The following is a 12,426-nucleotide window of genomic DNA, read 5'->3' as shown; positions in this document are numbered from 1 at the left end:
CTTGCTAGTGATGTGATGTAAGACCTCTTTATGGAGCAAGTCAAACACGTGTCTCAACATGCTTTACTAGTGGCAAGATTGGGTTTGGACATTACCTAGGCATGGTCAAGAGTTTGAGGAAGGGTGCTGAACTTAGTGATGAACACGCTGCAGTGCAGGAAGCTTTGGTCAAGTTCACAGACTTTTTCAATGCGGTAAGCCATCAACTCCAAGCTTTTCGCAGGTGTTATAAGTGTTTTACATTTTCGTGATACTCAACTCATTAATGCAGAGGTTGTTCGCAAGTCCTTCAACTTGGGATTCCAGCGGAATTTCAGCAAAAGTCGGGCAGGAGATAACCGCTCCTATTCGAAGCTATCTGGCAGAGATAATCAAGCGTAAAGAGGAGATCATTCGCAATTCAAAGGCTGGTGAAGTTTCAAAAGCGTTGGATACCATGACGGAACAAGAGAAGTGGGAGGCTACAATCCATTGGGATATTATTGACCGTCTTTTGGCCGCCAATGAACACGTTCATGCCTCCGAAAGGTTTGAAAGGTCTTTCATCAGTCTCTTATTGAATTTGTGCCCACGCCCTGTCTATAGATTCACAACGGAAGAAATATCACATAATGTATTTAATCTGTTTTGGGGTGGAACAGATACCTCAGCTAACCAAATCGCAATTACCGTCAAATTGTTGGCTGATAATCCTCATGTCATGAAGAAGTTGCAAGAAGATGTAGACTCAGTGTTGGGACGCACTGGTCTCCCAAACCGTGACAACATTCCTCAGATGAAGTAAGGGCCTTGTTGATCAAGCCGCATATCTTGATACTTGAACATGTCTCGTCTTAACTGTCTCCCCGTAAAAGATATTTAGATGCTGTCATAAAGGAATCTCTCAGACTACTGCCCACAGCGGGAGGATTCCCCCGCCAAACGACACAAGATACAGTATTATGTGGACACAAGATTGCAGCTGGAACGTTGCTATTTGGTGTCTCGCACTGTCTGACATGGGACGAAAAGTACTATGAACGCCCCAACGAGTTTTGCCCCGAACGATGGTTGAAACCAGGCTACCAGCCCCCACCATACACGTATTTGGTGTTCGGTGGAGGTTCTCCCAACTGTATTGGTCAAAAACTGGCTGGTATTGAGATGCGATGTGTTCTTGCTCTTCTCATTCAAAGGCAAGTTGGAAAGTTGGATGTAGCTTGAGGAGGCTTGGGTGGGCTCACACATCGATGACTTTTTTGTAGGTTTGAACTCAGCTTGGATCCTGGCTTCAGTCCTCGATATGCAACCAGTGTAACCCACGGATTCAAGAGTGGCCTTAAAATGTTTGTAAAGCCGAGAAATTAAATAGTTTCGTTTTGTTAGTGAGTCGATTTCTGAATGCTTAAATCCTTCAACTGAATAAATGTGTGAGTTGTATCAAGTTAGGTGCTTTGAAGTTGAAAGTCTCGACCTTTCATAGCTAGGACGCTAGGACACTGGGGATGTCGCCCAACACGTCGGGAGAAAGAGACAGCGATTACGGCTAGAGCAATCATTATATGCATCAATGTCAGTTGCGCTTTTCACGAAACGCGCCCGTTGAGAATCAAAACAACGATCATTTATGGAATCATTGAATGTAAAACCGCGACTTTCAACGTGAACAATGTTCACCCCGGTCTCTTGGCGAACCGATTGCAACGTCGTGATTTCAAATTTCAAGGGCGAATGAGTTGCTGAGTTTGCCAAGACATTTGGCTATACCCGAAATCAACGTCAGCATAGGAGCGATGACTACCCTACTCGTGATGGCAGCTTTAAAGATAAAGGAATTGATAAGTAGGCCGAAAGCTGAATTCCCAACAACAGAGACGTTTATAGATGAAGATCCATGCTCTGCATGTGAGAAGGGATGTGCTCATCCTCAACTTCCTGCTACACTGGCTTCCAAGTACGTGAAGCTTTCCTTCATTCGCCTGTTGAAATTACAACATCACATCAACTCTTAACATTTCACATTCTCACCAGAATCGATTACGACGAACCTCTCCTCGGATCAATGAAACCCTACTCGCTGCATCTCTGTATAATAGAAGGAAGCAGCAGCCAATGGCCCGAACGCATAGAAGAAGATCCAACCACAATCACATCCAAAGTCATGGAACTCGCTCAAAAAGTCACCAAATTCCGCATCTTGGTCTCTGCCATCGACATATCAACCACAGGTCTACATATTAGTGATGCACAGGCTCAAGGGAAGGGTGTCGATATCCTCGTATTCCCTTATAATGTCATTTTACGTGGTTTGAAACTCGCAGAGATTGGTGCTGTCATTCAGGATTTGGTGAATGATAAGATACCGTCGGGTGTCGTTGTGGAGAAGCTGGGACAGAAGGATGTGGTTGTGTTTGTGTGTACGCATAAGAAGCGGGATAAGAGGTGTGGTGTTGCTGGGCCGATGCTGATTGAGGAGTTTCAAAAGGCGATTGAAGAAATGAAGGGACTGGAATATAATATTCATGTGTGTGGGATATCGCATACTGGTGGACACAAGTTTGCTGGTAATCTGATTCTGTATGGTGAACAGACACGGGGAGAATGGTATGGTCGTGTCAAGACGTGTCATGTGCGACCCATCTTGCAAAAGACTATCATTGAAGGTACGATATTTATGTGTGTTGGTAATAGTCGTGGGTTTTTACCTTGTACCTCAATTTTAACATCCAGTCACTTTTAGGGAAAGTCTTTAAGGAACTATGGCGTGGAGTAATGTCAAAGAACACAACTGAAAACAAGTCTTGGTAAATTTTATAGATTAGCTGATCATTCCCTCATATATTACGGAATTGGATTGCATGCATAGAGATTTGTGTTCCCTGAACCACCATAATACACATCTTTTGCTCATCACAATGTTTAAATTATATTTCTTACTTTACTTCTAACTGACTACATTATTCGGTATACAATGGTGTATTATTTACAAGTTTTGAAGTGCAGCGAGCTCTATAAGAAGCAACAATGTATAACACTCCATGTCCTGTGGTCTAAGATATCTACTTGACATACGACTACCCTCTTCGGCAATCTGTTTCGCCAGCTCATCATTCTCCGCCGCCCATCTAAGTTTAGCATCCAGATCATCATAACTCAGCGACACAGGGATATAATGCACATAAGGCAGCACCCAGTCCGAGAAGTATTCAATCATAATAGTCGACTTGAATACCAGTGATTTAGATCGTAGCAGTCTAGTGAATCGTCCCGAGAAGGAATTACCATCTGTATCGAATAGCCATTTATGTTTTATATGTTCTTCCCATGGCTCCTGTGGGACTGTCGGGAATTCAAGCTTTTGGGCTTCACAATCGGCTTCATCACATTGGATAATGTTTGTGAATGCCACGTCTACATCTGTACGGTTTTTGGCTAGGAGCATGAATCGCTGTCTATGAAACTGTCTCCAGTTGCCATTGACTGCGTGTCCACCAGATGTTGATCCTCTCCAAAAGAGTTTGGCTTCCTTGTCTTCCCATTTCACGTCGTCCGTGAGAGATGGCGATACAGTCGAATAATACACAGGTGGTACTACGATATCAGCGAAGCATGGATGAATCTTCGTTGGTGATAATACTGGATATAGATCGTGTGTATATGAGAATGAGTCGGGAGCTACTAGTAGTCCATGGATAGCATTATAATCATCGTCGTGCTCGGTTGGTAGTGCTTCCATGGTTTGGACCGTACAAGAAGAATGTACATGGTCGTGGTGTTGAGAGCGTTCTAGATGGTGGAATATTGGGTCGGGATCTGTACTGTTTGCGTGAGAGAGTGCTGATGGATCATAGACGTTGAGTAGTACACGGGGCTCGTCCAAAGCATTGGCTATTACGTCCATATCTGGTAGAAGTGGTGCCAGCTAGATGATTGAGATGGCGTGTCAGTAGTCAATTTGACTGATGGTGAGGCACCAAAAGAATCAAGATAAACATCAAGAGGCATGACGTGTCAGTCAAGTTTTGTCAAACAACGAATTCGAAGGTTAACGAGGATCTTCTAACGAGGATAGGGGAAGAGTGAATTCACCCACAGCAACGTACACTATTGATAAAGTTATCCCAGGCGCCATTGAGATAGGTTTCCTGCACCTTCTGGGCCTGCCCGTTCCGTATACTATAACTCGTCATGGCATCACTAGTAAGAAGAGCTTTTATTCTTCGTTTCAAGACTTCTGGGTCCATCTTTCTAAAGGGAGCCAGATCTCGTTGTATTAGATCGTACTCGTCGATAAGGCATTTGTGGTCAAGTGCAAACTTTACGAATCTATCGAAATGTGGCGGCGGATCCCGATCGTATTTGAGTCTGGAATAAAAGAATGTATGAGTCGAGTCAGTCGAGTCAAGGCGCTCTGCAGCGGCGTAGAAAGTGTGGACAAAGTTGCAACCCCTCGCCAAGTTTACCTATACTTCTGAGTGGCCTGCTTCAGAGTTGTACTCTGCCTAGCTTCCAGATGAGCAGTCCAAGACGGTGTTGTGGTCTCTCTAGTAGCTATAGATGGTATAGTGGTTTTTAGCCTCGGGTTGATGATGAGGGGGCAACTACACCAGATTACCAGTATAAGCATCTAGCTCGTCATGATCTAGATGCGAATGACCCTTTGCAGGACTGTTTTTCTCTATTTGGGTCTCCTGCACCGGGCTCGTTCGATGTAGAATGTCTGTTGATAATTCCGAAGAGTAGAGCGTCACTGCCAACAAACAAGCCCCTATTATGACGACAAGGATAATCCTAAGAGACTTTCTATGGCAAAGGTAGGCCACTAGTCCACCTTTCGCTTGGTTTGTCATTATGCTGTCTGCCAACGACAAAATATCGCCAAAGGACCAGCAAGTTGTAGCTTCCATATGAATTTGACTGAACTGCAACTGTAAAGAGATCGGTTACGTGTTGGTTTAATCATAAAACACGTTGATCTGCACGGAGGAACTGGTCGAATGTGCTTTTTCTTTGCTTTGGACGCCAAGAAAAAGCCAGACACACTGTGCGATGACAGTTTTGAAGCCGTTTCACAGACCAGAAGAGCATTATCTCGTGTTATGACACATATCAATTCCGTTCCAAATAGATCTGGATACATGGTTTGCCAAGGATGCAGCTTTAATGTTATCAAGGCGAGATCATGTCCCCATCACGAGAAAAGAACGTGTAAACGCGCTCATTGCAGGTGTTTAATAGTTCTTAATCAGTTCTGTGCTCGTACAATGCGTTCTGCATAGTTGCTTTCGAGTTGGTTTGGCTTGTTTTGTCTCATCTCCCTCGTCAAAACACCGCTCATAAAAAACGGGTGGAGCATCCTAAAAAACAGAGACAAGACGAGCCAAACCACGTTGCCTTGTTGCTGAAGCGTATCTTCTTGCTCAAACCATGGTTCAAGCTGGGGGGTTTTTGTGGAGAGCATATTATGTCGAGGACTTGGACTTTCTATATCTAGCAGCATCTACGGGCGCATTCCTGGTCTCGCAACAGGCGATATCTAGGCTCGTATTGAAGGTATAACTGTTCCTTCTTTATCTGTACCCTTTATCTCTCGCATTGCTGGTTTAATGCGAAGTTTGTCAATTTGTTGGGAATTTTGATGCATGCTCTGGTTACTTGTTGGGCTGCTACCATGAACAACCTGATTATTTGCAATATTGATTCTATGTCCTCAGATCATTTGAAATTTGCAATCTATCTCACCGAATCTAACGCTCTCATTTCATATACCCTCTCTCTTCTCAACCTTACAGCCAATATCGCACTACTTTGTCCCATCGGCCCCTCCTTCCCCTCCAATCCGGGACTTTGACTCGGCTATCGACCTAGAAGAATTAAACAATAGCTCGTTCGCAAAACTACCTGACTCGGAACTAGAGTTGCCCACTCCACCGCCATACGACTCAATCATAAACAATAACGATGGAAACAAGACTCCCCCTCGTCAGAACGGACACCATCACCACAACCACAATCATCATCAACAGGATTTAGGTCATCTAGTAGCCGCTGCTCTACCCGACCCACTCAACATTGTCGACTATGAAGTAAAGAGGCACACTCCCTTAAGACATCGTAAACCAGCTACGTCACCATCAAAAGCATCCAATGATGCCAATGGCGATGATGACGACGATGATCGTAAAGACAACAGCAATCGTGATAAGAAGGAGAGCAAGCTTATGACAAATGGGCTTCATAACAACAACACTGCTCCATTAACTGCCCCGAGTACTCCACCAGCAATGGCTAGAAGAAATCAAGCCAAAGCTATTGTAGACGATCGTAAAAAATTCCAGGTTGCCGCTTGGAAACTCTGGTATAGTACCTTTGTATCAACCCTTGGACTCATTGTCTTGTCACAAGAGTCTTGGGCTTTAGACCCTTCACAATACTTTGTCGGTTGGCAAGATAAGATGGCGCCAATGAGGTATATGTCGTTGGAAATGGATTGATTCGTAACAAAAAAAGCCCTAAAGACACTCACCCGCGTTCTTCAAATAGTGATATGATGAAGGTTTACTATGTTGTATCATTTGGAAACTATGCGGCTCAAGCCATAGCAATCTTCTTTGAACCACGTCTCAAGGACTTTTGGCAAATGTTTTGCCACCACATCATCACATGTAATTTGATCTTCTTTTCATATTGGATGGGTTTCTATCGAGTGGGTTCTGTCATTGTCTTGGTTCATGACGTGTCGGACCCATGGATGGAATTAGCAAAGTGTTTCCATTACACAAATAATGAGCTGGTGAGTTTGTTGTTGAGTCGACGTGTAGTGGACGACATGAAACTGACCGCATCGTAACATTAATAGATGGCCAATGTCTTTTTCGCAACATTTGCTGCTTGCTTTATCTATACTCGAAACTGGATTTTTCCACGTTACATCATATATCCCATAACGTGAGTTACAGTCGAGAAGTGGCTATGAGTGTGATATGTGAAAGGTACTGACTCCCTTTTCTTGCAATTCTCAGACAATATTGCTATAGTGAGGATGGATTTCCCCTTCCGAATGGACCTGTACTAGGCGCCTTCATTGCTGGACTCTGTCTTCTAGAGGCTTTGCATATCTTTTGGGCAACTTTGGTATGTGCTATTATTGTCGTCGAAGCCGTCGTTTTTGCATTCAACAAGGGAATGCTGACCAACGTGAACAATAGATTGTTGGAATGATCAAGGAAGCCATCACATCTGGAGGAGTGCAAGGGGACACTAGGGAAGATGATTAGATTAGGTGGCATATATCTTTTTTCTTATTTTGTTTGTTTCAAAAAAGTCGCATATATAACCCCACTAAGGAAAAGAAATGGAAGGAGGAAAGAGAAGCTTGCCCAATGTTATTAACCACCAACTTTGTATTATAAATTGAAATTCGAAGCAACTGAAACAGAACAAAGACATTTTAAGCAAAAAAATCGCTTTGACAGCAAATATGGATATTGGATTTCAATTCTAACTTTTGTTTTATTGAAGGTTCAAGACAGGAGACTTTAGTACTAGATTGCTTTTTAAAAATGGGAGTTGGAGACCGGTGGCAGACATGTCTTGGATTCTAAAAGAAAGTTCGAGATACTATACGTTCTAAAGTGGCTTTACAGAAGAGTTCTCGTTTCAGTAGGCTTATCGGGTTAATCCGCTTGCCAACAAGTTTTCGAATCGGTTGGCCTTGGTGTAAACGAGATCATAGTCCTACAGTGCAAGGATAAGAGTCTTTTTAGCATCATGCACGCCACCACAACCTGGACATTGCTAACAAACAACAACCGCAGTGTCACCCTCATACCTCCATTCTAGGTGTCTTCAAGAAATTTATAAAGTGCTTGGCACTACCAGGCCAAATAGCCATATTCCTGCCCTTAGCATCTTTGTACCAAGAACTGCACGATGATGCCCAAACGGTTTTCTTCAAGTATGCTTGACTCCAATCATTGAATTCGCGTTGCACTTGCACGTTGGGAGACATGTACTTGATGCTGTCTACTTGCATTTTTTCAATGCATTTCATAATGTACTGGCGTAGAGAAGGGAATGGAGTCAATGCTCATGTTACGGGGTCAATACGTGTTTTTGGTGACTTACGTCTCCTTGGGCTTCCATGTATGGCAGTAGGGAGGCTTGTCCGATTGGAGTTTGGGGACCGAGGAACATCTGGGTGGAGGGGAGGAAGGGGAATGTGTTACGGATATTTTTGAACCCCAAAAGCGTGCAATGCACGAGAAAGACACTTACAAAGTAGTTAGGGAATTGAGCTACGGCTGTTCCGAGGTATCCTTCAGAGATATCGCTCTATGTGTTGTAAAGGAATGATTAGAAGATACCATACATACATTTCAGTCACGACGAAAAAAAGACACGAATTCATGAATTCAGCAAAGGTTGCCCTCTCCTCCAACTCCTCCACAACACAACGACACTCCACTTACCCAAGCCTTCTTTAAGGTCAAACCACCCAACCCAGTTATCTCAACCCTCGGGATGAAACTAGTATCAAACCCAGTAGCCGTAATCAGCACATCAACGGGATGCAAAACACCATCCTTAGTAACAACCCCATTCGCAACAATATGATCAATCTTCTCCACAATCAAATCCACATTCTTTTCTTGGATTGCCTGCAGATACGTCTCGTGAGGCGTGATTCGGCGACATCCAATGTCGTAGTCTGGAGTAACTTTTTTACGGAATGCCGGGTCGGGGATTAAGGTTTCGTATCTCTTGAGGACGGTAGCGAGCCACTCCTTGTTTCCGGGTGAGTTGGCCATGAAGAGCTTGAAGCCGTCTTCGGAGCCGTCGCAGAAGGCGTCGTAGAAGGCTTTCAGTTCTTCGGGGTGGTCGCGCCAGCGTTGCTTTTGGGCTTCGGTGTAGGTGACGGTGTCGCCGGCCAGCATGGAGGGGACCCACACGGGGGAGCGTTGGTAGACGTCCTGATTTGGTGAATGTACGTTTTTGCATCAGAGGAGAAGCGAGAAAAAAGCGACTAAACGAGCTCTAATTTGGTCAAAACATACCAAATGAGCAGCAACTTTTTGGACTTTGGGTATGGTTTGGATGGCACTGGCTCCAGTTCTATTGATACAGAGGAGGTTAGTTTGAGTTCGTTTTGGGAGAGGGAGAAAAAGAAGAATGGACAAGAAGAACCCAAATTCCGTTAGGAATATTCACGTACCCAATACAGGCAACAGTCTTGCCAGTCAAATCATACTTTTGGTCCCCTGAAAGAGAAATCCAATAAGTCAGATACCAAAAAAAAGGCCGTCCAATACCGCCTGATGCTTACAAGCAGCAGTATGCATCTTCTTTCCCTTGAAATCTTCAAGACCTTTGATATCAGGCCACTTCCAAGAGTTCAATGCTCCCATTCCAGAAACAAGGACTTCACATTCATCTGTAATAGCTTCACCGTTTGCGCCAGTTCCAGTCAATTTCCAGACACCGGCTTTTTCATCAAAGGATGCGTCGGTGATACGGGTGTTGAATTTCATGTACTTTTTACAGTCGTATTTGTCGGCGACTGCGTCTTGGTAACGCCTAGATGCAATGAAAATGAGTGAGCAAGGGTGTTTTTGGTGATGACATGTAGTGATGGTAGGACTGGTATGGCAACGTACCATATCTCTTCGGCACCAGCGTATGAGGAAGTCCAGTTAGGGTTGAGTTCGAAAGACCAACTGTAGTGGTGTGCTGTGTTGCAAAAAGAGAGTCAGCCAAAAAGAAACACAAAGGCAAGGAATTGTAACGTGTAGAAACCTACCAGCAATATCACAAGCACATCCGGGATACTAATTTCAAAGACACTTAGAATACAAATACGAATAAAGTGGTCTGACAGTAGAGTCTTACCCTGTTCTCCAACCAGGTTCCTCCTAGACTTGGCTAAAGAGCAAACATGCAGGGTAAGTCATTATGATTCCAAAGGGAATACACACAACGCTGAATTGACAAGAACGAAACGACCTCGAACTGGTCAAAGTTGCGAGATACGTCTGGACAAAAAGACTCACGTTCTTGTCATAGATCACGAGCGAGACATCCTTTAGAGCTCTTGGAACACGGTATGCCATGTATACACCGGCACAACCTGCTCCAATACAGACCTAAGAAGATCGTAGAAAGAGTCAGAATTGGATCCGATGTCGGGCATTTGGAAATTGGTGATGTCGGAAGCAAGGCGAGAAAATGGATCAGTGGCTGATTGCCTGCAACAGGAGCTAGACTCCCACTTCTACCAACTTGTAGAGTGCTGGAATGACGGTAAAACCTACAATTCTCATTCCAGTTCGACGAGGAGTGGGATAGTACTCCCATGCGGGCAATTGCGAGACATCGGGCTGCACGTCTTCTGCACTTGGAGGCATCTTTCGTAGTAGTTGATTAGTGTCTTAAAGGCTCTTGATGGTAGAAATTGTCTAGAAAAGGTATAACGTAAGAGGCAGCGAAAGAGTGTGACAAATAACGGGGGATGCGTTCACCCACAACAACCTACACAGTGAGTCAATGTGAGGAATCCTTGTAACGTGTAGATAATGTGACTTGCGACATTCTGACACGGTGGTGGACAATTTGGTTTTGTGCAAACCGTTTTGTCAGACTAGATCAACTACACTGTGAGGATCATAAGTAGACTCCTATCTAGCAGGGAGAGTTCGATCACTCACCTCGGCTAGGACTTGTACCAATGCTCCAAATTTTTGTGCCTGATCCAAATAGAGTGCTTTGTTCATATATTCCTCCGATTGCTCAGCAACTTGTTCTTTATTACTTACCAGCCCAAGCTTACCAGCCCACCAGCCAAGAACAATATCAGCGTCCTTGCACCGCAGAAGCTGATGCAGGATGTCTGCGTTTAGCCCTCCGGTGCCTCCAAGAAGCACGAGCGTCCCACAGCAGCGTGTACCAGGTGGTAACGTCCAATTGCCACCAGCAGCAACATTCAGAGGAGAAAACACACAAGAAGCGCAACCTTTCAGTTTGAGGAACAAACGGTGCATCATGTAAGTTCCTCGTTGTTAGCTGCTGAAAGCGTTTTTCCTTTGTTTCGCATCACTGACTTCATTTGGTAACAGCCCACTCCAACAAAACCCCTCACACTGGGCCGACTTCTCGCACCAGAGTCGCTTAGATGGACATGGATATGGTTGATGGTCCTTCTCGCTGCATCCCTCTCTGGCCTCTTTTTATCCTACTCCTTGATTTTCAGGTTGGCCAGCTTGCGCCTTAAGCGTCTCACTCTCCTGATCTCCACTGACTCTCACTTCTTGACACTCATTCAGGCCTTCTTGCACTACCCAGCTGGACGCTTGTGGTGATGGCCTTCGCTGTCCTGATGGAGGTTTCATCTACAACTACATTATGCCATACTACAACCCATTAAATCAAAACATAATTCAGTCGTTGGCATTTGGTTATGGGATTACCATGGCTCTTGGCTCGTGTGAAGAATCAAAATCTCTCACACTGGAAGTATACAATGCACTTCTCAAAAAATCGTATTTGGACCTTCGGACCGTGCTTTTCTCAATCAAGCTGAAAACACGACACGAATTGATCATCATTGTAGCTGCCTTCCTTGTTGGCGGAATACCAACCCTAGAGAGTTTCATTCTCAACAACATCAAATCTGCAACATGGTCGCCCGGCACAAACTACTATAGCCTAGCTCCAGGAACTGCTTTTAGCACTGTAAATGGGTTTAATGTGTCCACCCTATCGTTGGCGTTGAGCGCTCAGAATGGATTGGCTTCGGGTAACATTCTAGTAAGCGTATTATCATCGTTTCTCCGGTTTGTCCGTTCACCCTTAATGAATGTGCATAGGTGTCTGACGTGACTGCTGGTAAGACGACTTTCCCTACCGATACCTTTATCAGCACAACCAATATTACTGATGGCGATCAGATTCAACTGAATGGGGTGATTGCTCGAACGACCTGTTTCAACGGAACTAGTACCGTGCCGCCTTACTATAACGAAATCGTGCAGTTTGGAACTTCTTCGTACGCCACTTCCCTCTATCTGGATAATGCTACCAGCACCATATATCACACCGCTCGAAAATCAGTTTACTACTTCGCTTGCTCTCATGTTATCAGTATGGCTAGTATCACCGCATTTGTGACGGAGAATTGTCCACGATATTCTACGACAACCAACAAAAAGTTGGTGGTTAACCCGTCGTGCACTAGTACGAACATTGCAGATCTCGCATCAGCAAAATTACTATATCTAGGTTTGCAACAGCTAGCCAATGCTACGGGTTACCTAGTGAATAGCAACATTATTTCAGTACAGCAGTTAAACCAGACTGCTTACGGATTTTGGCTGACAAAAGACAATGCGCCCACACTGTCAGTCGCCTTGTGGCAGGCAACAGCCAACATTTTATCTAGACTACCAGACGCAA

General features: G+C 44.4%; 4 protein-coding genes across 4 annotated transcripts; 2 read left to right on the top strand and 2 right to left on the bottom strand.

Moving 5' to 3' along the window:
• Positions 1-1,772: 1,772 nt before the first annotated feature.
• Positions 1,773-2,787, top strand: SmJEL517_g05877 (uncharacterized protein; the record flags this gene model as incomplete). Its single annotated transcript, XM_031171803.1, has 3 exons — positions 1,773-1,933; positions 2,011-2,642; positions 2,720-2,787. The coding sequence occupies 3 exons, from the start codon at positions 1,773-1,775 to the stop codon at positions 2,785-2,787; spliced, it is 861 nt and encodes a 286-aa protein (XP_031022226.1).
• A 175-nt stretch (positions 2,788-2,962) lies between these two features.
• Positions 2,963-4,829, bottom strand: SmJEL517_g05876 (uncharacterized protein; the record flags this gene model as incomplete). Its single annotated transcript, XM_031171802.1, has 5 exons — positions 2,963-2,988; positions 3,052-3,901; positions 4,083-4,344; positions 4,443-4,530; positions 4,595-4,829. 5 exons carry the CDS (start codon positions 4,827-4,829, stop codon positions 2,963-2,965), a joined length of 1,461 nt encoding a protein of 486 aa, XP_031022227.1.
• A 577-nt stretch (positions 4,830-5,406) lies between these two features.
• SmJEL517_g05875 (uncharacterized protein) lies at positions 5,407-7,256 on the top strand (the record flags this gene model as incomplete). The annotated part of the gene is made up of 6 exons (XM_031171801.1): positions 5,407-5,532; positions 5,772-6,448; positions 6,523-6,772; positions 6,839-6,927; positions 7,017-7,113; positions 7,188-7,256. The coding sequence occupies 6 exons, from the start codon at positions 5,407-5,409 to the stop codon at positions 7,254-7,256; spliced, it is 1,308 nt and encodes a 435-aa protein (XP_031022224.1).
• Positions 7,257-7,647: 391 nt separating this feature from the next.
• On the bottom strand, positions 7,648-10,382 carry SmJEL517_g05874 (uncharacterized protein; the record flags this gene model as incomplete). The annotated part of the gene is made up of 13 exons (XM_031171800.1): positions 7,648-7,716; positions 7,811-8,038; positions 8,107-8,175; positions 8,257-8,313; positions 8,451-8,951; positions 9,036-9,093; positions 9,194-9,239; positions 9,305-9,555; positions 9,636-9,708; positions 9,779-9,806; positions 9,868-9,900; positions 10,029-10,121; positions 10,254-10,382. The coding sequence occupies 13 exons, from the start codon at positions 10,380-10,382 to the stop codon at positions 7,648-7,650; spliced, it is 1,635 nt and encodes a 544-aa protein (XP_031022225.1).
• Between the last annotated feature and the right edge of the window lie 2,044 nt (positions 10,383-12,426).

This window comes from Synchytrium microbalum (assembly GCF_006535985.1).
Source record: "Synchytrium microbalum strain JEL517 chromosome Unknown SmJEL517_scf0063, whole genome shotgun sequence".
NCBI lineage: Eukaryota > Fungi > Chytridiomycota > Chytridiomycetes > Synchytriales > Synchytriaceae > Synchytrium > Synchytrium microbalum.
The sequence above is the reverse complement of the archived record's forward strand: the minus strand, read 5'-3'. Positions and strand labels throughout refer to the sequence as shown.